Source organism: Plectropomus leopardus, chromosome 13 (genome assembly GCF_008729295.1).
Source record: "Plectropomus leopardus isolate mb chromosome 13, YSFRI_Pleo_2.0, whole genome shotgun sequence".
NCBI classification, from domain to species: Eukaryota; Metazoa; Chordata; class Actinopteri; order Perciformes; family Serranidae; genus Plectropomus; species Plectropomus leopardus.
Window position 1 is genome coordinate 26003059 of NC_056475.1, and position 27822 is coordinate 26030880.

The 27822-nt window shown below is 39.6% G+C and overlaps 1 protein-coding gene across 12 annotated transcripts in view; it reads right to left on the reverse strand.

Moving 5' to 3' along the window:
* The window catches only part of LOC121952124 (RNA-binding protein Musashi homolog 2), a 332436-nt gene that overhangs the window by 131673 nt on the left and 172941 nt on the right, over window positions 1–27822 (reverse strand). For all 12 annotated transcript variants that reach the window (XM_042498631.1, XM_042498626.1, XM_042498630.1 and 9 more), the window contains one exon: window positions 16527–16575. In XM_042498631.1, coding sequence (XP_042354565.1) covers window positions 16527–16575 — 49 coding nt within the window. The remainder of the gene's footprint in view (window positions 1–16526; window positions 16576–27822) is intronic.

Sequence of the window (27822 nt, forward strand, 5' to 3'; positions counted from 1 at the left end):
ACACTAAAAAGTGGGAACCTGTGAGAGGTAGCAAACTAGCTGCTCAGCCACTTGCCAATCTCCTATCTGGAGTGGGGCGGGGGAGAGAAAGACTTGGTCATGAGCCGGTTTGCTGGTGGCAGTTGAACAACACAAATCGTTACAGAAAAAGATCAGCAGTTGCTAAGGCGTAGCCATCAGTGTCTCCCCAAATTCAGCAATTGGCCTAAGTGTACATGGTTTGATGACTGTGTCTCATCGGGGTCTTGTTTTCAGATAAAGGGGGTGGAGGAAAATCCCCTATCACATAACATATGTCAGAATGACCGCTACCACCATTAATGCTAATATCCATGCTATTACTATCCTTCCTAATGATATTGACCTTGACATTCTGGTAACCATAGCAACATACGACTATTCACCACCCCCATTTTCTGTTTGAGGAAGCACTTAAACTAAAAAAACAGGACGTAAAACTGGCTGGAGTGGAGCTTTAAGCCCTTAGAATGACATAAGACACTCAGTTTGACCCTCAAAGCAGAAAGAATTAAAAAAAAGTGAGACAGAAAGCAGAGATTGTTCTTTTTCTTTTTAATCTAAGATTAGATGGCTGGACTGGAGGTGATGTAATCTAATTCAATCTTTGTGTGAGAAGTGATAGCCACGGCTCAGCAGCTGATTGTGATTTACAGCTTCGTGAGTTGGTGTATTCGGACCACCATTAAGCTTTAGACGGACAGTAGAAACACTAACTTCAAAGCAGCCGAGCTGAGGCTTAATAGTTTTATGTTGTCCTCTTTTAGTGGAACTTGATAGCTTACATTGACGTAGGTGCTGGGAGATACAGAGAAAATCAAATTTCATGATATTTTTGACTGCATACCTCAATGTCGCTATTGCAATGATATTGCAGGTATGACTATATGTGCTTTCACAGAATATTTACAGTGACATCTTGAAAAGTAATCATTAATACTGTGTATATAATGACCGAATGGATAAAAGTAAATAAAGGTGTGGTAATTTCAGAAAATCACATCAGTTTACTGTAGCACAGCCTAAAATGAAGGAGTTCAGCTGGCTACCAGCTGTCGTTAGATGCTGATATTTGGTTGAAGGTTGTGACGACTTGTGATCACAATTCAATGTCAAGACGTCTAATGCCAATGCCAATATGACATAGAATACTGATGACCAACATAATGTATTTTTCCTTTTGGTTTAAGTTGCATCATAACCAAAATCCAATGTCTTCCAAATGTCTCATGCTAACACTTTATAGACACAAAATAGTGCAATAATTTAGCTGTAAGGTATAAAGGTCAAAGCCCAATGTCTGAAAAATGTTGTATTGTTATTATATATCCACACAACATGAATTTCTAATGTTATTTAAAATATAATCAACCAATGTTATTTCCAACCAACATTTTACAACATTGTTTGACTTAAAAGTTTCACTTATCAATGATGTCATATTGACATCCAGTGTCAGCTGGAAAAAACAAGACTTACTATATCACAATATCCAAAATCTAACTAATAACTACCCCCACATCACTATATCAATATAATATCAATATGTTACCTCATCCTATATAGAAGTTATATTGAAGCTGTTTCATTGAAAAAAATATTTTTTTAGTTTATAAATAAATAATTATAAAATGTAATATGAAGGTATAAATGTGTCCATACACCATAAGCTTACGCTTTTACTGCAGTTAGTGAATTTAAAATGTACTTTTGACCTCAACAAATGGACTTCTTTCCTCTTATAAGAATATTGGTTTGAATTCTCTCAAAACCATTGAAGGAGGGCAATGAGCAACAAAAGAAGAAATGACCCAAGAAATTAGTAAAAAATACAAAATCAAAATTACCTGAAAATGTGTTTAAAAAAAAAGAAAGATTTTTTTTCAAAAAGAAATGACCCAGGGAAAAGTGCTCAAAAAATTTTAATATGTAAATATGTAATATTGATAATGATAATTATAGTTTTCCCCTAGAAAATTTTCTCTGGATTTAAAAAAAAAGGTTTTTCTTATCTACTAATTTCTTGCAATTTGTGGAACATTTCCTTCAGAGTTGCTTGTTGCCCTTTTTCCACATCTTTTTCCTGGAAATCGCACAAATTTCCTCAGAGTTCAAAGACTAAAATGGTTTTAAAGGCATCTGAAAGCAGCACAAGAAAAGCAATGTTGCTCCAGGTTTCAAAGGGTTAATGATGATGCAATTTCCAATAAAAAAAATGCATCAGAACCTGTTTTACACATCTATTAAAATCACTGGTAAATCTTTTTAAAAATGATTTACTCAAAAGAATGACCTGTGTGGAGCACAGATGTTTCTGTGCTGCATCTGTGGGCGTGGAGGCTATCAACAACATGTCCTTGTGATCAGCATGTTTTAGAAAGTCTTACAAAGACAAGAAGCGACATATTTCTCTAACACTGCACAGCAGACACTTAGATAATTCCCTCATGTGCTGCGCTCAGCTGTAAGACGCCTGGGTAGGCACCAATCAGGCTGTAAAAATACAGGGGACAATGCAGGGGGAAGCTTTCCCTGTCTGTCTCCGTAACACTCTCATGCACATCAGATGCAAAAACAATATGAAGCTCTTCCTATATTACGGTTAAATGTCTTGACTTAGACACTTTTGTAATAGCAGCATATTATCCAGATTAAGGTGAGCTTGTCTGTACATTGAAGCTCGCCTGTGTGTGCAAGCGATGTGTGCGCGGACTCGTGTGTGAGTGGATGTAAACTCAGTATTCCAGGTCACGGTGGCTGCAATCTCGCAGGAGGTTTAACCTTGGCAAATCCACTATTAGGTGTTCTGAGAATGATGATGTGAGCAGTAGATCCTCCCTGATGGTTTCACTTTCTAAGAGCATCCAGCAGGTCACAAATAGAGAAGCTGTGGGGGTATTACAAGGTCAAAGGTGGGCTAACTCTCAATATGATGACAATTCCAAGCTGGCATTTTCATTTCCTGAAGAGACTGATTCCCCATGGCAGCAGCTGAGGCCAAAGATGTTTGCTTATTTTTGTTCAAATAAGTTGCTCCACGCTTTTAAGAGAGAATATATATGGCGAATATGCAGGGCAGACTCACTGTGAGCATAACAAACTTTCCATTCACACACTGTATACTGCATATCCAAGGAAAATTCTAATCAATATAGCTTTCCAAAGCATACACAAATCAGACCTTGCCTATCATGCATAAATGTGCCTTTCTGCACATTTTTTTTTTGGTCCCTTTCATTTTGTCCTTCAAATGTCTTCAGAGGTGCGGCCGTGCAGCCAACCAGTGGGAGTAGCTGATGTTTTTAATGGCACACGGTTTGTCTCCTGGTGGCGAGATAAACATGGGGAAGAGATTAAAACCCCAGGCTTTCTTCCACAATCTCCTGCCTTCATCCTCCTTCCCCTTGCAGTGGCCATGCAGGGCCGGCACAGCAGACTCTTATTCAAAACCAAACCCATCCCGTCTATAAACCTTTAACGTCCTGCTCAACCCTTTGCTGGAGCACATTTTGAGTCACCGTATCTTAAGAAAAAATGTGTTGAACTCAACCTGACTGAGCTATCTCTACTATTCGGTTTAGGTTTGTTGTGCTACAATAAATCCACTAGATGTCCCTGTGTCTTTAAACAGTCTGCCTTTACAGTTTGCCTCTTCCAGGAAGTTAGTAACAGATAAAAATATTTATATTTTCAAAGGTAGGCATTTTTATTTAACATCTTGTAATTTCAGAAGTCTTACTGATCAGATTTATGTGACTTAATACAAAAAAGAAGGTCAAATAACTTTTTAAAAACACACTCTACATTGATAACTGTTGATTTGGCTTTATATGGATGAAAGTGGTGAAGCTAGGCTAATGTATTTAAAACTAAAAATAATTATAAATAATAAATAATAATAATTGCTAAAAATAATTTTAAAAAAGTCTTCTGATTATTCATTGTTGTTAAATGATAAAGTTATGGCCGTGTTTTACCAAATGGTTGAATTTTCTTTTATGGTAAAGGTATCGATGCTATGATAACACATTTCCTCATTATATTATTTAAAAAAGCATGACTATTCACTGTTGTGTGTTGTGTACCAAATATTAAATATTTTTCCATTATATATCTGATTAAAAACAGATTTCAGTATCATTTTTCAAAGTGTAATTCTAAATAAGTAAACAAATAGAAATAATACTAGTGCTATTGGCTACATGGTCACACATTGTTATATGCTGGTATACTAATATATTACAAGCATTGTAAGAGTAAATGATTTGTGATTTGTAATTTGTAGCATAGGAAGAAAGCAATGAGCAAAGGAACCAAGGAAGAAATGACCCAAAAATTACCATAAAAAAAGTAAAAAATACAAGAAAAGTACCTGATAATTAGCAAAAATACAATAATAAATATAAATAGATAATTTAAAAAATCCAAGGAAAATGGCCTGAGAAAAGTGCTTCAAAAATTAAAATAATTTTGTAAGATAATGTCAAATATGTATTCATGATCATTATAAATATAGTTTTCCCTTGCTTTTTAATTTTTTACCCCAATACATTTTTACCCTAGTTTTTTTTTTTAAAAACAATTTTCTAAATCTACTAATTTCTTGCATTTTGCCTTTTTTCCATGTTTTTGGAAGAGATTGCACAAATTCGTTTAGGGTTCAAAGGTTAAAATCTTGCGAAAGGCTTCTGAGAGCAGAACCAGAAAAGTGAGGGCACTCTAGGTTCCAAAGGGTTCAAAAAAAAAAAAAAAAACCCAATGAACCAATGAAATAAAAAAAAATGAAAAGAAAACATTTTCCATTGTTTTTTTCTTCGTGAGGACATTAAAGGGATGAGGCACACAACACACACACACGACTAGAGGAACACGAGAGGGGCAGATGTCAGCAGGGGCAGGAGGAAACAGACAGGTGACAAGAAGAGGAGGATTCTGCACTGTTTAATCACCCGCCTGTCAAGCATCGGGCTCACTGCAGAATACTGTGTGCAGCTCCGACTGTAACCCTGGTGTTGATTTTCAGGTGTCGGGGTCACTGATGCCGAATCACAACAAACAGTCTGAAGAGGATGGAGCGGGGGCAGAGGCCATGCTCCCCGGCTCCGCGCTACGCCTCCCTAGTGAGGCCAGGAAGCCGGCTCGTCTCGGCGCTGATGAGCTGGAGCAGTTATTAAGAGTGGCTAAACATATCATTTCCTTTGTCACTGTGATTAGGCCAAGGCGAGGGGCCCCTCAGGTGGAGGTAGACCCAGAGTGTATGATTAGCTCTGCCATTTAAATGACATTCACACTAATCGCTAATATCAGGTCTGTCAGGGTGAGAGAATACTATGAGGAATATGTCACGATCGGAGGGCTGAAGCAATGCAAAAAAAAAAAAAAATCATGCAGGAATATCTGATTCCACTTGATGCTGTGTCAATCAGTTAAGTCAGGCGGATTGTTTTACTCTGCATCAGTGCTGCTGTACAGTAGTCGCAGAGCGCAGAGGAGCCGCAATCTGTAAACACGACAGCTCCCATGAAACCAACGGGGGGGAGGGATTCAGATGGTTAACCCTTTGAAACCTGAACAAAGTAGCTCAATTTCTTTCAAAAGCATAGGAAGCGGCCAACAAGAAACCATAAAAAGAAATGGCCCAAAAAAATAGCAAAAATTTGCAACAAGTTGTGAGAAAATTACCTGAAAATAAGCCACAAAAGTTCAAACCAAAAAGGCTTAAAAAAATCACACGAGAAAGTGTTTTTTTTTCTTTTTTTCTGTTAACATAATTTTAAATATAATGTTAGAAGAATTATAAATAAGTGCAATGAGCGTGTTACCTTTAGCAGACAAGTATGAAACTCAGGCCATCTCTTGGTTGTGGCAAGGAAAGTTATTCTATTCATGTGGAAGTCAGACTTTACCCAGACATATGATATGTGATGAATTTATCCTACATCGAAAATGTAGGGTTCTCTAATAAGAACATGTTACAATATTTGTTAAAATTTGGAGCCCTGTATCAGGGAATCTCAAGGGTAGTGGATTATAATAAACTAACAGTAAAACCTCCGTGGCTGTGTGTGTTTGTTCTTTATTGAAAATCCTACTATAAAAATTAAAACAACAACCCCCAAAAAAAGGAATTATAAATATAGTTCTATGGACATTTTTCTTTTCTTTTTTTTTTTTTTTTTGAGAATTTTTAGGTCACTATTTTGTCACCTTAATTTTTTGCAGTTTGAGAGACATTTGCTCGCTTTTTTCCTGTGTTTCTATAAGAAATAACACCAAATTTCTCAAATTTTAGCATTTTAAATACTTGTGCAAAGGTGTCCATCAATAGATGTCAAGCAATGTGTTAAAGGGTTAAAAAGGGATTAGGGTGGGAAATTAACCATCAAAAAAGACCCTTGGAAACAGGCTGGTGAGGTTCTGTTCAAATATTCTCTTGTAAAAGAAAACAGGCACCGGCCATTTGCTTACAGAGCGATTTGGATGCGAAATTAAACAAGCTGGTTAACTTTTTCTTCTGCTGGTGGGAAAAAAAAATCATCTCTGAAGTCGCGCCATCTTTAAAACTCAAATGACCCTGCTCCCTCTCTTGCCTGAACAAAAGAAGGCATTATCAAACCTCACTCTCAGCAGTGCTAGATCCATTTGGTAAACAGCCTGTGTCCTACAGTAGTAATCAGAGGGTATTTTTGAGGGATTTGCAGGCTGGCCAGGAGGCATCCGCTGGAGTGATCTCTAATTGCTAGAAGCGGAGGCCTAGACTGCCTGGCGCTCTTTTGAAGCCATCGGCAGCAGCTTCCAGCCAGAGGAGCCAGCAGGGGGAGGCTTCCCACTGAGGCACTCCTTTTTCTTTATTTCCTTCTCTTTCTCTCCCCTCACCATGCATTCATTCTACTTTTTCCGTGCTTTCTCAGTCAGCCCGTCTTTCTATTCTCTTCTTCTCCTTCCCATTTCTTCTCTGACTGTACTTGCTCCCTTTCTCCGCTCCCTTCCCTCCCTCCCTCTCCTACTCAGTCAATGAGCCAGCAATCACTTTGCAGACAGACATCCTCTGCTCAGTCGGCCATGTTCAATCCCTAGCACCGGTGGCTGATGAGGCATTGTGGTGACGTCAAACACCAGGGCTTTTCAGGGAGCAACAGTTAACCTGTGGAGGCGCTGAGCTGCTTCCCAGGTTACAGGACTCATACTGGCAGTCTTTGTATAAAATAATGAATGTAATATGCCAAAGAGATGAAAGATAATGAGGCCAATTATTTTTTTTTTCCTTCTCACCCGGCGAGGCAGGAGAGGCGAATTTATGTCAAATAGTTGGTGTATAATGACACCTAATACCTTCCGAGCCTTTGTTACTGTATGAGCTTGTGTATCCCAGGGCAAAGGCTCGCTAAAGTGCAGCTTTTAAAATTGTGACAAACACCACAAGCACTAAATAGTAATATATTGCTAGAAAGTCCAACTGCATATTCATAGGCCTGGGAATGCTGTTTGCATTGCTTACAGGGAACTTGTAAAATGCATCTATGAAATGAACAAAGATGGGGGAAAAAAATCCACACACACAGTCTCACAGAGACAGAACCAGTTTTTCAGTTGTTTGGAAGGCAGCTCGCTCAGTGTGACATTGACTCCTCAGTGCCAATTCCACACTGGGAGCTGCACTTGCTAGCTTTGCTGCCAATCCAGGTAAAGAGATTACAGACACACACAATGCAGTCTTCTGTTCGTCTGCCAAGAAGAAAACCAGCCCTTTAAGCCCATAGGAAAAAAAAAAAAACGCTATACACAAATTCACACAGCCTTGGCCCAGTCCTAAAAAAAAAAACCAAGAATCCCCTTCTTCTCCAGGAACACGGCTTCTAATATGGGCCCTCGCTCATTTGGCTCTCTCATACAAAAGCAGCCTTGTGACTAAAACAATTCAGCCTTCACTTCTTTATCCCGGTCCCCAACACTGTTGCGCATTACTATTACTTGCATCATTCAAATAAAGAAGGAATTTGGCTTGCGATCAGTCACACAGTCATTATAAAGCTACACTAATGGGTGCTGTCTGGTTACAAACTATTGTAAAACAATATGAAAGAAAGTTACACTAGGATTTCATCAGCTTTCTTAATGGTGTAATTAAAAAAAAAAAAGGTGGGAGAGAAGGCGCGTGTCACCCGAAATAGATATAGGTGCCACCTTCAATATTTTAACTGGTGGTAATTAACTAAAAACTTGTTGGAAGCTAAATACTTGATGAAAACGGCAGGGATGACACTGATTTATAGCAGTGCAGATTTTTTGCAAGAGCATGATTCAAACAATCACTGTGGCATGCAGTTCTGACCCAATTAATCAGCTACTTCTAATCGTGAGAGTGTCATTTAGCTTTGGGATTGCCATGCACTAATTTGCATTGTATATACTTATCTTTTTTGGATTTGGATTACGTGTGATGCCAAGAAGATGCTTCTGAGTAATCAAATCAGAGAGAGAGTGTATCTATACTGTATATTTCCCCTCTAAAAAGCCCTGTGTCGATTATGTGTGGAATTATGCTACAGAGAGATGTGTTGATGAAGAGAGTGGTAATGTGGTGGAGAAGGAGGGCTAATTATGGCGTGGCGGAGGAGCACTTAATGAAGGATGCAAGCAGCAAGACAAAGAATTCATCTATCATCTACTGTACCTTTAACTTACAAATTAAGGCCTGATGCTTTGGCGGATAATGATAGTTGCCACTCTGCCACTCTTTCATCACCGTCTCCGTCCCCTCCTCTAAGAGACGTCATTTGTCTCACCTCAGCAACACTCTGCTTGGCACTACCAATTGTGTTTGACAGTAAAATCTCATTTTGGATCATAAATCAAATGTCAGCGTGCAGGACAGGAGTAGGCAACAGATGACAGAATGATTTTGACTCAGGGCTATTCCAAAAGCTTTTATTTCCCACCCGAGCAGCTCGTCCTGTCATCCAGGGGTGGCATGTGGAGTCATGTCGAGGGTGATGGGAACGATGACTGGTATGCATGGTTCGTGTGTGCTGTGCTCATGACCTTGTGTCAGGACACAGCCTGTGTTTTGGAGTATATACAATGTATGTGTGTGGACCTTGTGTATTGTTGGACTGACCTAAATGTGAAAGTCTATGAGTGAGTGAGTGAGTGAGTGAGTGAGTGAGTGAGTGACTGAATGAGTGAACGAGTGAGTGAGTGAGTGAGTGAGTGAGTGAGTGAGTGAGTGAGTGACTGAATGAGTGAACGAGTGAGTGAGTGACTGACTGACTGACTGAGTGAGTGAGTGAGTGAGTGAGTGAGTGAGCGAGCGACTGACTGACTGACTGAGTGAGTGAGTGAGTGAGCGAGCGACTGACTGACTGAGTGAGTGAGTGAGTGAGCGAGCGACTGACTGACTGACTGAGTGAGTGAGTGAGTGAGTGAGTGAGTGAGTGAGAGAGAGATCAGGTGCTGCCATGCTGACGTTCCTGTATTACTGTATTTGTCATTTTCTGTAACCACTGCAGCATTATAGCATGGTGGAACTAGTAAGCTAGATAGCTAAGCTAACTCACCAGCTGCTACATTGGTACATTATAACAACTTAACCCTTTGAAATGAGCAACTAAAGAAATGACCCAAAAAATGAGCAAAGTTGCGCCTGGAAGAAAATGATCTGAAAATGAGCCCAAACAGAAAAGTGGATTTTTTTTCCAATGACTCCCATTCTCATTCTTTCTCTTTCTTTCACTCAGCTATTTTTCCAGGTTTTTCTTGTAAACTTTTACTAATTCTTGCCAAGTTGCTTATTTATTTATTCCCATGTTTTTGAGATAAATTAAATCGATTTGCTCACGTTTCAAAGGTTTAAATGCTTGTGAAAGGAGTCTGATTGCAGCACAAGAAAACTAATGATCCACTATTCAGAGGATTAATGCTTCATTCAGAAACTCTTGTCACAGCAGAGAAAAGCACAATGCTATCATCAGATAAAGGCAACTTTGTTCGGCTCATTTTCTGTGTTTTCATTTTCTGTTACGGATGGAACTCAACTCTGCTAGTGCCCATTGAAGTGTTTCTGTGTCCCCTCTCCTCCAGATTTTGGGTTGGATAATTGATCTGTCGATGCGGTCCGATCTGATCAGATTGATGGATATGAGGATCAGCTGCTGCAAAGGCACTTGAAAATATACTTTGAGACCAAGCAGAATTGACTTTCACTGCTCCTCTCTGCCAAAAGTATGCTCTGTGGTCCGAGAGTGTGGTGAATGAACAGTATGTATTTTCCAACAGTGCAGCTAATAAATGGTCCAACATAAAAACTGTAAAATCAAACTATAAAAGGGATATATTTTTATTGTGGCAGGCCGCCACAGGTAAACGGATGTGTGGGAAACCCTGCATTGGCTGTGCAGCCTCCCGCAGTCACACGGGGATGTACAACCCCAACTGGAGCTTCAGAGGAAAGGGTTGTGTTGAACTGAGCAAAAAAGGAGCTGATTAGTGGGTACAGCTCCAGAGACAGCAGCTCCCTTCTGCTGTGTCGTGTTCTTCATTTTAACATGTACTGACATGATTTTTTGGGTTGGACCCATGGACAACAATGGGGCCAGCTCTCTCAGCAAAAGTCTAACGAATCAGTGACTGGGTGACTGCCAGCCTCTTCCTGTTACAAATTAAAAGTGCTTATTGCTAATTAAAAGCCCTCTAGTGTTCCATACAAGGTCCAGCAATACGAGGTTTTGACCTTGTCTTGTTGAAGAAAGCATTCAAAACTAAAAGAACAACAAAAAATACAAATATACACACTCCTGATTTCCTCTATTCTGTCACAAAATGAGTGTCAGGAGAGGAAGGGAACCTTGAAGGGAGGCGGTGTGGCGGGGACACTGCAGTAGAACATGGAACAATAGGCGCCCTCTGGCATCAACCTCTGGACAGCCCAAGCTGCTCACCAAAGACACTGAACTCACCCACAATGAACTGCTGCAGAGGGAAGGGAGGCTTTAGAGAGTTCAATTTCCAACACAATTGGCCGTATTCTACTCCTTTAAATGCCAAGGAGATGGTGTGCAGCGTGCGCCTTTGTGAGGAGCTTTGCTTACAGCGAGTGTCCTCTAGCAGGAGAGACAGAGAGGGAGAAAGACGAGAGAAACGGAGAGATGGCGAAGACAGGCAGGGCGGCGGGGAGATGGTGTGGGGACAGAAATAGTGAGACTGTGTAAATGAAAAGGAAGAAAGGATAAGACTGAATGACTGGGCGAGATAGAGGGTGGAAAAAAAAGAGAGTACAGAGAAAACGAGAAGGGTAGAGAATGTCTCCTCTGGCTGACGTTTCGCCAGCCTCGCAGGGACCGTCTGAAGGACAATGCTGCTACTAGTGGAGTGTGACGTTTGTCCTCTATCCAATTCACCACAGCCCCAAAGAAAACACATTTACAATCAAGTGTCGATCATGCATCTCATACACAATAAACTCTTCCAACAAAAATACAATGCATTATCGTCATATACAATATAGCTGCTATGTACAAAAAAAAGCTTAATGGGAAAAATAAAAAGGCTCTGAGATAACATTCAAATGAGGTGATGTGAAGTCATTGTGTACCACAGCAGGCCTAACAAGAGATCACAGTTAACTGCTGTGAATTTTACCTTAGAGACACACTCCTTTCTTTTTTTAATTTTACCTCTCACACTCCTCCATAATACACTCTAAGTATGTGGTCTCTTCTCTACAGTGTATCTGATTTACCTTTGGAAAGAATTATTTAATCTCACACAAGCTTGAGTAAACACAAAAATGCTGACTGACCTCAAGGACATTCCTCTCTTTTATTTTGCCTCAGGAAAAAACAACCACTAAAGGGTCTTTTCACACCAAACACAAATTACGGTATCGTTTTGTTTTTCTCATAGTGTTCTTTTTGCAGCTACTTTGGTTTCTACAAATTTCGAATGCAGACAAAAACAAGCCAGTCAATAAAATAAAAACTTTTGCTCATGCAATCAAGAGATTTTCTCTAATGTCAGTGTCATAACTCAGCCTGTTCTCACTCCAACTCATCAAATACGTGCGCTCTGTCCGTGAATTCGGTGTACGAGCGTGATGCCAAAAGCCTCCTTCGGGTCCAACCAGAACGTGCCTGGACGGTATCAGATAAAAATCACACTCAGACAGAACCGGTGGCGTTGTTCTTATATGCCAGTGAATCGTTGGATGGCACTGAGCGAGTGGACATGCAATTCGCAACGAACGGTCACATGCGCATGAAACGCTGAAGGACATTGTCAGGTAACACTGTCAATAACAAGAATAATAATTAGGAGCGTGAGTATGCTTATAGGGCTTGAGTTTTTCTACAACTTACCATATGCCTCTTTAGCCTAAACCTAACCATTCGTGACTTTGTTGCCTAAATTCCAACCATCGTGACAGTACCATTGGTTACCATCTACTGCTGTGTAAACATAAGGACCATGTTCCTTCATCCCACCATGTACTTTTGTTGACTTCGCGATAATGGGCTGTATCAACCCACCATGACATCATCTCACCATCTGCATTTGTTGACAGTAACAACATCCCTGGACATAAATAAATGATGCAGAAGGAAACCTAAAACGTCATAAGCAGATGCAGAAGGTCACTGACAGAGTGGCACTATATGTGACGAGTTAGGATGAGAACGTGTTGCATAATTCTATAATTCTATTCATGCTGTCACACAACAACATTAACCATATTAAAAAATAAGACAATGCAATAAGATATTAACAATATCTTATTAATTACTATGAGATAATAACAATGTTAACAATAACATAGTAATCTCTACCAGTGTGTCCTCTTAATGACAACAAATAGCCTATAGGTAAAAGATGTGAGAAAGTGGGGTGTGAGTGATTGTGGCACAGAAACTAAAGTGGGTCGTCCATTATTTGGAACATCGGCAGTTCGCATGAGTATCTTTGGACAACATGCTGAACCCCAAAATCGCTCTCAAGGGCAGTGGGGTGGCTGCGTGGATGTGTGTGAAAGAATTTTTAAACTGAGTAGCAGGTGGCACCTAGTACGGTAGCCTTGGCCATCAGTGTTTAAATGTGTGGGTGAATGTCACAAGAGCTATACACTCCATACAAGTGCAAGTCCATTTACCATTTATCGAGAGTAGCAGCTGTACTTGCTTTGATGGTGAGCAGCCGACAAAAGAAAGGTAAAAATATTCTGCTGTCAAGGTAACATAGGCTATAACCTGTCATTTCCAAGTGCATTAGCTGATATTGTGCTGTGGAAATTATACATGTAGGAAATAACTTGTAGCCTAGCCATTTTGAAAAATATGTTATGGAACTAATCAAGCCATAGTGTTATGTCACTTCTTTTTTTCTTTATTGTTAATATCAGCAATGGAAGCACTTGAGCTCACTGTATTTCCCTGAAAAATCTACTAGGCACGAAGCCCCAGTATAATGGGATGACCACTATAAACTGACAATAAGCCTTAAATGTATCACAATCGGCCTACATATGATAAATAAATAAGGACTCTATTTAATTTAGTCATAAATGATTGAACATGGCTCCATCCATAGGAAATGCCACCACATTGTTAGTTTTTTTTTTTCACCTGGAATAAGTAACAATGTTTGCGTGATGCCAAAACTCACCGATGCCAGAAAGTAATCATTTATCGGAAATGTTTTTGTGTTATGTTTGTTCATCAGAGCTAGTGACTTTTTTTTTGCAAAAGGAGAAGAAGAAAATAAAAAGAAATACGAATAATCCCAATTTTTATTTATTTATTTATTTTCATTTTGTCTCCGTTGTGAAAATGCCTTACAGCTCCCCCTTTTTTTTCTTGGAATGACTGTTGTTAGGCTGCTGTATGGCCAAAATACATGGGACATGGGTGCAGCGCGACATGTCAACCAAAGTGCAGTGCGTTCATTTTAATCAACTGAAGCTGCGACATGGAACACAAAAGCCTTCCCTGCCTTCGTGGGTACACTGTTTCACTTTTTTCTATTTGTACATTGCTATTTTTTTCTTCTCCGGGCACGACCCTGCAGCCCTCAAACGGGTAAAACTTACATAGAACTGCGTAAAAAAATGAGCAAAATCTGTTTAAAATGATTCGGATTAATACCTCATTGTACAGGAGGCAATAAGACGCAGCAGAGCAACCTTGTGTGTTTTTAACATTTAATATCAAAATAAACAAATCAAATCAATGCATAATGTAGTTAAAATTATCTAGTTAATTAATTAATTAATTACCAGTTAATATAGTCCATAATTCTAAGCTAAATATTATAAATATAAAAGCAATGGCATTATAAACTCAATACACTCACAGTGCAGCTGGCAGTGCACGCTGCAAAAACAAAGTAAGCATAAAAAGTAAAAAAAAAAAAAAAAAAAAAACACCAACAACAACAACAGAAAAACCCACTCTGCCTTTGTGATGTGCTGCATTTGTGTTGCATGTATTCTGGCTGTTGAGGTTTTGATCAGAGCAGATTTAAAATCTGGTTGCAATGCAAAAGCATATGTGAGCTGGACACATTTGTAAAGTAAAACTGTGTCACATTCATGACAGCATTCCATATTACCAAGAAGAAAGTGGGGAAATGGAATTAGTTGTTAGAAATATGCCCTTTCCTGCAGTGCTCTGCAAAGCATTAGAGGCACTAAGTGAACTGTTATTTTAAGGTCTTGCAATTATGGAACAGGCACCATGGTTTTTAGAAGAATTGCATTGTGTAACATTTGGATTGTTAAATAAAGGATGTGTTATTCTTATCTATTGCAGTGCAGCAGACAAATCCAGAATTATTTTTTCATGAATCAATCTGTAAGATAAAAATGAACACAGGTGGGGAATTGATTTGGACCGCGGGCTGCCAGATGCCCAATTCTGGATCTGTAGGCAGCAGTAACATGGGCCCAGGCACTGGTTTCACTGATAACATATTCAATGTCCTTTTCTTGGTGGTCACGGGGCAGCTGAGCCATTAATATTACACAATCACACCAATGGCACTGATCAATTATTCAGTTTTTCTTATGGCTCTGTAATATCCTATGCAATTCATCTGGAAGACCTGTTGTGTTTTTTAAGATAAAAGCAGCAAACATCCACTGTTTCAAATTCAAACTGGAACAAAATGTCAAAACGCCAGTTCCAAGAAACAGCAGAAAGCCCCGCACCTGCCTCCTGCCTCAGTGTCACACTCAATATAAATACGTCCGCTGTCATCAGAAAAATTGCAAAGGAGGCTGTTTCTCCATCATTGTCTTCATTTGAAGGGCATTTTGCTGCCCAAAGGCAAATGCCTAACACACTCCCCGAGCATGGCGCCCATCCCCTTTCGCAGAGAGGGGCTGGCGGTGCAGCAGACAGGAGAGGGAGAAATAAGCGAGAGAGAGAAAGAGAGAGAGAGGGGAAAAAAAGCCTTCGTCTCAAAGCAGACCTCACACTGGGTTCTGTCACTACAGATCAAAATCCCCTCAAAGCCATAGATCACTTCCACTACAGTTCACATGTTCCACACTTAGAAACTGTTTACCAGACTCAAAGAGTTCGTCTGCGCGGCACACAGAGCACACACACACACTCACACACACACACACACACACACACACACAAACACACACACAGATACAGTAGGAAGAGAGTTTGTGCAAAAACAATACAGCCTTCGATCAGAGCCAACTGCACTTAAACATTTATACAGGTTGAGCGGATGACTCGCACTGCAAACAAATGTTTACATCTATATGGCAAAACAGTCGGTGAGACGCAGCGATGCCAGCTCTGCCTACAAGTGAGGCTGACTGCTGTGACAAACAGAGAAGTGTCTGCTCCTTTCTCTCGTGGAAATACCTGTCAGTGGCTGTCGACTCCTCACGCACACGATATATATACACACACACACACAGCCAGGGACAGTCTGTCTCCTAAAAGTTCCTTTAAGTGAGGATTCATAGCCAATAACAGCCATCGCACGAGGCTACGGATAAGTGACAGGCCTATATGTGCACACCGGCCTGTGCGGCGTGGCTAAAACACACGCCACCGCATTGTGGCGCAGAGGAGGAAACCTGTCTTTGCAAAGTCCTCTGCATGAGAGAGAAACGTCCCCTCATCTGCGATAAGGAGCCGATGAGAGATAGCGATAAAGTCAGTGCTTCTCCTGGGCCTTATCTGATGCTGTTATCTGACTGCACAGCACCCACCATCTCGCAATCTTTACACCCTTTAAGCACCTCTCTGAAACACTCACACCAGCATCATCGCAGCCACACACACCCGCTCAAACATTCTAAACACCGTACCAGCTTATTGATTACTTTGACACGCTCCCATTGTTGAGCAGATGGTACACCTAATAACATGTAAGATTGGAACTGTTCTGTGTTATCTCATGGGGAAAGGACATAAAATGACTATTTTCTCACCTTTCTGAAAGACGGAGCAAAAAAATACATAATAAAAATGGAGAAAGAGTCGTGCACTTACCTCTATGTCTGTTAGTAGTCTTATCAAACATAAGCATGGCATCGTCAACCTAGAAGACACAAGAAAAGCACTGACATTAGCTTAATCTTTTCAGCAAGTACCTCACGTCACCTTCTCCCGTTGAATCAAATCTCATTCTTCTTACTGTAATTATTCTTAGAATATATATCCTCGATACTTTATTTCTTTCTAAGCACTCCTCTCCTACATTCTCTCCTACATAATCACTCTGCGGTCACAGGATTATTGTCAAGTTCCCTTTCTGTCTGCGGCCCGTAATTTTGATGATATAGGAATTTTAGCAGCGGTTTTCACTCGTTGTCTGGATTAGATAAGATGTAAGGGGAAAAGAGGCGATGGGAGATAAATTAGCAATAACATCAAGTCCGGGAGTTAAAAAAAAGGAAAACTGTGTGGACAATATGTTTATTTTGATGAACACCAATGTCCGGTCTTGGGGAGAGTGACAGATAGACACATTACACTAAGCGAGCGTGAGACAAATGGGATCCTTCCCTCATCTCACAGCCGCAGCGGCAGCAGCATCTACCATAATATCATCCCTCATCATGTCCAATAAAGCCACACACAGACAGACAGCTTTTTTTTTTTTTTTTTAGCTTCACACATCCCTGAAAAACGGATCTCTAGACACACTCTGCTTTCGATAACTCTGAAGAAATGCTTAAAAAAACAGAGTGAGGCATGCTCATTTAGCCTGTGATTTTGTCTTGGGAGAGGAGAAGAAAACCAAAAAAAAAACCCTGAAAAAACAGGGAAAGACAGCAGCAGACAGAAACAAAGAGGGAACACTCTGCACCATTCACTCTATGGTTATGGTCTCTAGGTAAAGTGTAACGGTGTACCGAGGAGGCTTGATGCTGTGCAGGGAGGGGGGAATGTGCACACAAACATGCTTCTGTTTTTTGTTTTTTGTTTTTTTCACGGGAGGGTGTCAAAGCTTCGGGAGGAGATGGAAAGAGACAAGAATAGGGGTCTCACTCAAGCCGAACTGTCTGATTGGATAAAGAGAAGTGCCTGGCAGCCAGGCAGACTAGCGCTGGCACACTGTTCATGCCACCCTCTTGCCACACATTTGGCACACAAGACGTTGGCACAGCTTGTAGGGGCCCAGTTACTCACTGCACGGCTCACGGGCCACATGCGGCTCCCAGGCACTTTATTTGCACCTCCCCAAAATATTTCCAAATTGCCAAATACAGCCAGCAGCAATCATGTGGATTTTTAAGTAATTACATACAAAATATACTTAGATTTAACTTCTTCCAATCCCCTAGGACACCGGTGTCCTCAGCCGACATTATTGTCATTATTGCAGCATTGTTCAAAGCTAGAGTGAGTATCATATGAAATAGAAAGGCCTAAGGCTTCCATTGGTATCAATTACATCAACCACGCATTCTAGTTCCATGCAGTTTTGGGCAAAAATCATGCAGTTATTCTTTTTGCCTATACTGAAAATGGTGTAGCTAAATATTTCTGCATAGTAGAGTCTCTAAACAGTCTGCAGTTGCATAAACTGGGTATGACTGTGAAGCTGAGACTCTTGAGGGCTCAATGAACCAAATTCCGTTCATGTGTGATGCTGTTATCTTGGATAGTATCCATTTCTTTGCAGTGGGACTATTTTTTGAAACTGTATAAAGTGACCTTTTGTGACCTCTAGGAAAATTTCAACCTCACAGAACTTTACAGCCACAAACTAGAGATCTTGGGCATTCAGAAAATGTATGGCTGTCGGATGTAAATTAACCTATAGTGTAACCAATAGTTACTGGCTCAAAAGTGCTCCCCATTCAGAAACAGAAAAATGTCATTCTTACAGAAATATATAAATGTCAAAAGTTTTCGATAAAAATCACAGCATGGATTTTTCTATGTTGTCCTTCAAAGTCTTGGTGTCTTTATGTGATATTTTGGGGGGATTTCTATTTTTTTTTTAATTAATTCTCAAGTGGTTAAATTGCTTAGATTGAGCACCAAATCTGTGTAACAAATGGTATCAACTGAAAACTCGCTGAAAACACATGAGACTAAAATCACAGCATTGGCTTTTATATGGTGTTCCCCAAGGTCTTGATGTCTTTATGTGATATTATGGAAGGATTTTTGATTTTTTTTTATAATTCTCAACTGATCAAAATGCTTAGATTTAGAACCAAATCTGTGTAACAATTGGTACCAACCCAAAATTTTGCTGCAAATGTACGAGACCAAAATCACAGCATGTATTTTTATATGTTGTTCCTAAAAGTCTCAATGGCTTTATTCAATATTTTTGGTATTTTTTTAAATAACTTTTTATTGAATCTCGAGTGATCAAAATGCTTAGATTTTGCACCAAATCTGTGTAAAAAATGTTGTCGACCCAAAACGTTCTGCAAACTTATCAGACCTTGCAATTCAATTGTTATTTACGACATCTATTGCACATCTGTCCATCCTAGAAGAGGGATCCCTCATCATCCTCTGCCGTTCTTCCTGAGGTTTCTTCCATTTCTTCCAAGCCCCTACACACTCTAAACTCAAAATGTTTGAATGAACCAAAACATGATGTTTTTTTTTCATATTTATGACAAAAAAAAACTTGACAGATAGTGCTGAAGCTGAAATCAAGCTTCAGGTTCACACCTTTCGGATGATGTATACCATTTCAATATAGCATATAGCAGTTGACTTACTATCTCCCCCTGAAGATCCCCTGTTCCCTTCTCGAAAAAAAAGATGCAAATGGGTCTATGGTAGGGAGGGGGGAGTGGAAGAGGTTAATGCATTTCAGTCGCTCGCTGTGGACAGTCTTGTTACTCTTTGCAAAAGTAGACAGAACTCAGCACCTGAAGTGAGTGGGGAATCAGAGCCAAAGCTCAGTTGCAACAAAAATGTTTGCAGCAGGACAGTTGGAAGAAATTGTACCAAACACACCGTATATTAACAATTAAACTCAAGCAACACTCACTAAAGCCCATACCAGAATAAAAAAGTAAGGCAGGTGGTCTATGTGAAGTTTAACAGTAAAATCTGAAGGCCAAACACAAATTAACTATTAATGGTCAGTATAAATTCCCTGGTGCTACAATGGTGATAGTGTAGCTTCTGTACAACCACTAACAAAGTCATTAATTTACCCAAACTGCTCTGCTGACACAACACACAGACACAAAACAAGAGGCAAAAACAATGAAGTTTGCCGTGTCTCTGACAAATGTGCTACCTGATGACTGCATGGTGGGAAAGCATATAAAAGCAGAGCACAAACAAAACAGCTGCCAAGCAATATCACCTGCAGCAACAGTTTTATAAACAGACAATTTATAATGTCACATAACCTAACCTCTTGTCTCATGCCGGGCAATCTAATGAAAATTGCATTAAAGTGAGAGGAAGTGGGATAACTGGAATTTGTAGAGCAGTGGGTCGTGATTTCATTGGAGTTTGAAGAGTAACTTCTGGATTGTATTTTATTGCAGTACAGTTGTACCATTGTTACATTAAATACCTTTCCAGATAATTACACTGTGAGAAAACAAATGTGAGAAAACTTTTTTAAATTTTTTTTTGTTTGTTTTTTTGCTGGAGTTGTGCTCCCAGCACCAGAAACAGTTTATAAATGTCTCCGCGTCTGACAGTGTGAAAGCCCCGCTGCAGAGCAGAAGATGGACTGGCATGTTTACCAACTATGGTAAATGTTTAATTTGACAAGTGTGGCTGACAGCCTGTGATCATTTACATGGGAGACAGAAATTTATACCATTTGACTTCTGTCATCTAATATCAGTAATACTGAAACAGCCAAAAGAGTCGTGACGGCACGCATCAGTAGACAAAATGGCCAGCCGAGAATATCCTGTTTTCTTAAACACTCGAACAAATGGAGGCCTTCTTGAAACGCAACTGTTATGGTATGACAGATTGATTGCTCACAATTTTGTGAGGTCTTCTCTGTGATTTGTTGGTGAGATTGGAAATCATAAAATGTAAAATAATTGATACGACATTACAGTACTACTGTAATATACAGTTTGTTTTGTCAGGTAAGTAAATATAATTACTTCATTTGTTGTTGCTGCTTTAGCTGGTCTCTCAGGTAAACGAGCTTAAACCGGTTTGATGTTATGCAAATAAGCTTGACTGGCATTCGTCATTATAACACATGCTGGCAAATTCAAAAGTACCCGATCAGTAACTTATGACAACAGCGTCACAGCACCAAATCCAACTTGTTTTTCATTAGCAAGAAGCAATACGACATGATTTACATATTTTGTTTGTTTATAAATGGCAAATGGGAGCCACTAATGTCTGACAGGCTCTTAGTCAAGCACTGGCAACATCAGACCACATTTTCAGTAGAGGTTGGAGTGGGAAGTATGATCTACTTTGTGTTTGTTTACTAGAACTTTCACAAGCTTTTTGAGGTGACGAGGTGAGGTCTCTCAAAAACACTTAAAATGTGGCAACATTTTGGATCAGAAGCTGACAAAAGAAATGTCCTAACTGGCCATGAGCACTGCAGTATGCCATTTTCAGCTGAACTTTTGTCAGACACCCTGGGTCTATTTATTCCTGTCGCTCGCCTGAAAGATTTGCAATGGACGAGAATGCATGTATTTGAAAGGAGGAATTATATATACAAGTACATCCATATTTCACTATTAAAACCAAAATAAGGTGGCTTGAAGGGAGATAGGTGCCACTGGTGCCAGTTCCACTAGGAGTAGCACTTGCGTCTGCGTGACCGCAGCTGAAGGTGAAACCAAAAGTTTGTCCGAGCTTTTATTAAAGGAAATGACTATTACTAATAACAACCGTCTTGCTGTTGGCAATGTCAATTTCTCACAAAATAAAAAGTGTGTTTTTTGTTTAAAGTGCAAATGCTAGAAGTCAGCAAGTAGGCTACTAAACCATCTTTTACATGCTTCTGTCTCCAGTCAGATCTTGAGTGCACAGCTGATAGGTACCTGGTACCAGGTACCTGGTTTTGTTTACATGACATACGACGTGCATACTAACAGATTCAGTGTGGCTGGATGACACTAATGTTAAGTGATTTGGTGCTATAGTTTGGCGCTTGTTTACTTTTAAGCATTGTGTTATCATGTTCAGCTTAGGAGCAGCTGCTGAGACAAGTGTGACACCTAGTGGTAAAATTTGGTGCACCGCTCATCTGTTTTGCTTAATATCAAACCGATTTGAAATTTCTTACCCCGACCCAACCCTTGTTGCTATCAAGATAAACAAGTGAGTGCATGAAATCTGACTGACTTGAATAATAAAAATAGATAAACATCCCACAGTATCACCAGCCATCAACCGCCAGCCGTTCATGCAACATGACATTCAAATATCTGCGCTCTGATATTGATGGTATTGCTAGTGTAAAGCCATTTACTGCCTGAGAGCAGAAAGACTGTTACTTTGTAAAATAAAGTGAGGTCTATTAAAGGAAGTGTATTATATAAATGTGTGAACTGTGTTGTTGTGACATTATTAGAGGAGGACCATCCTGTCAGCGAGACCCATACAACAAAGAACACAGATTCACAGTGAAGCACTGATGGGCACTTTAACAAAGAATGTGCACATCATGTGAGAGTCACACTCCAGCAGGTCATACAATACAGTCTCCCCCTCTCTCCCTCACTCTCAGTCTCTCTCTCTCTCTCTCTGCCACTTGCAGAGTCTATAGAACCATCTCCCGTGCTTCAGGGCTTTTCAATGTAGTTATTCAAGCAGAACACAACTGTGTGCCTCCATCTGATAGAAGGTTAAGGACCTCTTCACTGCTCACAAAAAAGCCCGCCACACAGAGGTGAGGCCGGGCTCACCTCAGGGAAGAAATCTTTCTCTGTCCTCCTCCTCCTTCTCTTTCACTCTTCCTTTTCTCCTGGCTCGGTGAAAAGAAAGGTTCAAAGGATAATGGCTGTCTTATCACTATGTAAAAGGGGAATGGGAACTCCAGCGAAGTGCCTGGCCTTTTGTGACAATGAAGAAAAGAGCAAAAGTCTATTTCAGTGTGGTTATATGCACTGGAACAGTCCATGACCACTTAAAAAAGAGAAGACTGCTGGAAGACAGTCTGGGGGGGGGGGGGGTGAGAATGCCAGGGCAGCTCTTTAACTAAACCCGCTAACACATCTGAACCAAATAACCTCCTTAAAAAAGGCCCTACAGGAGTGTATTAGGTAAGTGAATTGTTGGCTAACCCACAATTTTACTTTTATTCCCGTTTCAGAAGGTGCTGATTCAATACTAGTGTCCCTTTTTGTTTTGATCCATTCTGTAAAGACTGTATGTCAAGGTGAGAAAAAGACACATACTGGACACATTCTTTAAAAGAAACAAAATACAAAAATGTCCATGCTTAAGAAATGTGATAATACCAGCCGGATCATTGCTGTCTAGAGTGCTGTACGAGTCAGTAGTAGCAGCAATAGTAATGGTGACAGTGGCAGTGGAAGTGGTAGTGGCAGTACCAATTTGAACTTTTTTTTTACTACTGGCAGGAGGTAAATGCTGTGGGAGTGGGTGGGTTGGTGAGAGAGTTATAGTTTTTGAGTGTAATGAGGTGAATGAGTAAGTTTAAGATGTACTATTTCTTTAAGTTTTTTTTTTTTTTGTTTTTTAATAATTTCTTGGAATTTCAACTCGTCTGTAAAGGCATCAAGCCACGCCAATAAATTTTATGCAAGAGAAAGTGATGACTTATTCTCTTTAGGTAAGTCATGCCCTTTAGTTCTGTCAATGTCAAAGTCAGTGCTAATGCTTAACACTTGTTGCTTTAACAGGTCATTGATAGATAAGTAGTGTTCTCTTTGGGTGGTTTCCTAGACTGCATTTAGGTTCGCAAACCCTGAGTTTGTCTTACTTATTTTGGACTACAGCTATACGATTATGGCTAAACTAATAATCACAGTTATTTTGATCAATTCTGAGATCATGATTATTTATCACAATATTGATTGCACTTTCACTTTTTAATAAACAGAGCACTGCTCTCATTTCCACGTTGTGGTACATTCCTGCTGTACATATCTTTACATCTAGATAAGATTTGGAAGATCTAAAAGCAAATTACAAATAAAAATTAGGGCCGTCAAACATCAACTTTTTTGTTTGTGATAAATCGTAGCATTTCAATAGTTAATCGCGATTAATTGCATGTTTTAATCATGTTTTCATTATTTTGCATTACCAAACAGTTATAAAGTCCATATTGACAAGGTAAGACAATTCTTACCAGATTGTCTTAATAAGATTATTATTAATTCTTAATAAGAAAAAAAAAAATCAGACTAGCATAAAGTGGGCTAAAAAGTCTGTAAAGGGGAGACTCATGGGTACCCACAGAAGTCATTTCAGATATCTTAAGGTCACAGGTCAAAGGACCCCTGTGAACTGGCCATGCTGTTTTTCTATTGCCAAAATGTATCCTAATTTTGAAGTGTTATTCAACTTTACTGAGATGCTGTAAGGTTGACATAATTGGTAACGCTGGGATCCCCATGTCTTCTAGTTTTATATGGTACCGTATCATCACTCTAGCTCTAAAACTCAGCGTCGTACCAACAGGAATGTAACCAAATGAAAACAGTGTTTATTGGAAACAACAGGGATTCAGTCGGGTGACATTTACATCATCATCACATCACTTTTTGGACACATTTTGGTGCTTTTTTCAGGAGGTTGAAAAAAATTGTTGTGTTACTTTACTGTGCAGATATGTTTTATGCACTCTTTTCCTCAACTCTTTTCCTATGATTTGTTCTTGCTTAACATCACTTAACCATGAATCCCAAATGTTTCCAAACAAGATATGATGGTTCTTTTCGAGGGACCATATTAGCTCTTTGCTTTCTGCTCTACGCTTGCAGGGTGCGCGCAGTGGCACGACAGCTCTCCAAAAGAGGAAGCTGGCTGTAAGCTTCAGGGGGTGCTTTCTTTGATATGCAGTTTTCTATATTCTGAGCACACATTTTAAATTGTCAATTTCGCAGTCATTCATGTTCATTTAATTGTGGGAGCCAAAATCATGATCAAGATTAAATTTTGATTCATCGTGCAGCCCTACTTTGGACTTTAGTTTCAGACCTAGTTGCCCTCTTTGTCTGCCATGATTGTTTGTGAAATGGAGTGTCAGATCCATGAGTTTCCTACATTGTGACCATTGAAGGAGACAGACTTGAGCTATTGAGCTACATTTCAAGAAAACATTAAACATTTTGGAAATGTAACAATTAGCTTGATTATGGCATTTGTACAATGGGCGCAATGACACATCCCGATGAGTGACTCATTAGGTAAATATATGGTTGTTTGCGGTGTACAATATGACACATCTGAAAGTAATGCAGCTTAGCGGAATATGTCAAATGCCTCCAAATAAACCCAGTGACTCTACAGAAACCTCTGCACATACACAACACCTACTATGTGCTTGTGCTGCAAGCCATATTGTACCCGATTTATTTGATCACAACAGAACGTAAGCTGTACAGGTAATGCTGCTAGGTTCAAGTAAAAACACTGCCAATGGTCAGCCAACGTGGGAACAAGGTGACAGTGAAGCTCTATATCACCCTGGTCTAACACCCTTGGAAAAAAAGACTTTTCTTGTTCCTGTCATATAGCATGAGACCTAACTCCATACCGGGTGCAACCTCTTTGTCGGTATCAATCCATATGTTTGAACAACCTCGGAAAAATACATGATAATTCCAAAAAAAAGGCTTGCTGAGTGATGAATTATGTATCAAAGGACAAAGGCATCAATAAAGGCTAATGTGCTCTGTTTTTGGACAGGAAAACAGCGGAGGTGCCAGGTGACAGCGAGAGATTTAAGAGCTCTGGAAATGAATTATGACAGCGATTTAGAAAGGTGTCAAATGCACATTTACATTCAGCTCACAGCTGAAGGCTAGCACAGGAGCTTTCCTGCAATTTGGGGGTGACACTGATATAGATCATATCTGATGCAAAAGGAACGAAGACTTGAGCCACCAATAGAGTGACCTGGGACTGCTTGTGCCCATCCATTCGTCAGGACTCTGGGCTCTGTTCTCATGCTGGCACCCACTGGGGCTTTGTGCTAGTTGTGTTGGGTGCGCAGAAGTTTCTTTCTAGCTTTCATTCAATACACTTGCTTTGAACTTCACTTTTTACCAAGAGGAAAAAATCGCTCTGTGTGGGTGTGTAGTTATCAGGCAGTTTTGGTGTCAGTTTTTGGTGTCAAGGATCACTGGGATTTGTGCTCACACTGCAAACACAAAGGCACAGTCTGTGCTGTTTGGGTGCAAAAGGTGATGCTCAAAAGAGCACATCATTTTGAAAATCAAAAATGACTTTTGTCAACATGATGCCGATTTGACTTGAATCCTGTTATAAATGCCTGAAGTACAAAAAATGGCTTGCATTTTTAATTCTAAATATATGACATGACTGAGGTACCAAAAATACAACTACTGGCAATGGCACACTACTTGTACTGTGTAATACTCGTGTGTTTGGTATGGCAACAAAATGCCATTATCATTAATTAATGAATCTAAAATAATTATTCAAAAGATCACAAATACATCAACTGACAACACAGAAGACAAAGCACATGATGTGTACATTGCATCCATAATTGGTACCATTTGTTGAATAGTGACAAAAAGGAGTAAGAGCATAGCAATATTACGTGAGGCATTTGTTATTACATTTTTAATTAATTATAATTTTTAGTGGCATTAGCAGTTAGGTTGCAAAACTAAAACTTCTCCCTTGTGCCAAGTGTGTAGGGGATATGCACTGGCTGAGGCAAAAATGAACTGGTCCTACTCAGAACCAGTGTTTGGTTTGACCCTTTTGGGCTGCTGTAGAAACAAGATGTTGAACTTCATGGAAGAGGACCTGCTCCCCATATACATATGAACTACTCATTCTAAAATCAGGAAAACACACTTATTCTTATTTTCAGGTGATTGTAAACTAATAAAAACAAAGTTAAGTATATAACAAACAATTTCTTGTAATAGATGCACCTAAATTCTACACCCTGGACCTTAAATTTACTGTTAAATTCCTGACGTACTACATTTTAGCCATAACAATGGTTTATTAAGCTGCTCTGTTATGGAAAAACATGCACTTTGTGTTCATTTTTACTTTTTCCCCTCCGAATTTTATTGATGTGAATTGACTGATGCAGTCAATAATTGATTTACAAAACTTGTAGTAGCATGTCTAGCATGCTGGCACAAGAAGTAGAAGAAGTGCAGTATCATAATTGACTGTAAGTTTTGCTAAAGATTTTGTATTGCATACCAATACCAAGAACTTCCACCGCAGTGCACAGACAGAATCCCACTTGTCATGGTTGGACGATTAAAGTAAAAATCAAGAAGCAGAATTGTTCATGCTGATTAACATTTTGTTCATTACACTGTCCAGTCAATAGACCCATTAGACCAGTGATTCTCAACCAAAGGTCTTTAAAGGAGTTCCAGGAGGTCTCAAGAAAAATGGGGATTATTTTATTTTCCACATTTAATTCACTGTAGAAGTGAGCCCAATGTGAATTAAGAGTTATAAAGGTGACGATTCTGATCATAGTTTTCAATTCTGCCACGGTTATCTCCTCAACTGTAGGTGATGACTATAGAATGACGGGCTTAATTGTATCTAACAGCCACAATCCTTTCAGATGGAGGTCACTGAAGCCAAATCTTATCATATCAGGGTCCGTGATCTAATGTGCATCACTTTATGTGTCCTTGACATGAAAAAGGTTGAGAAACAATGCATTAAACTCCCCCCTTTGAAAACATGGCTTCAATATGATGTATATATGCAATAACCAGACAGATGTAAAATGTCTGGAATTTTGCCAGCAGCTGGTGCCAAATATGTAAATGAACCAATGTACAGAAAATGTGCAGTAGGAGGACTCTCTATGAGACATCTTTATTTCAAAAATTGCAAACATGTTTACAAATTACTTGGGGGAATCCAACCTCAGATGGAGTTATTACAAACATTTAAAAAGGGCTCTAAGGCTATAAATAATAATTTTAAAAAAACAGTACGCTATTGGTGGGGACATCTAATAACTAAGATTTCCTACTGGCACTGCCCAAACCTCAGGAGTCGTAATGCATACAGAACCACTTTGAAGCGCTTCTGTCCCGATATACTCAATAAAATCACATATTGAGTACAGAGACCACTGTTTGACTGGAGAACCCAGTTTTAAACCCCCTTGTTGGCAAGCATCCATTTTCCTTAAGTGTCTCTG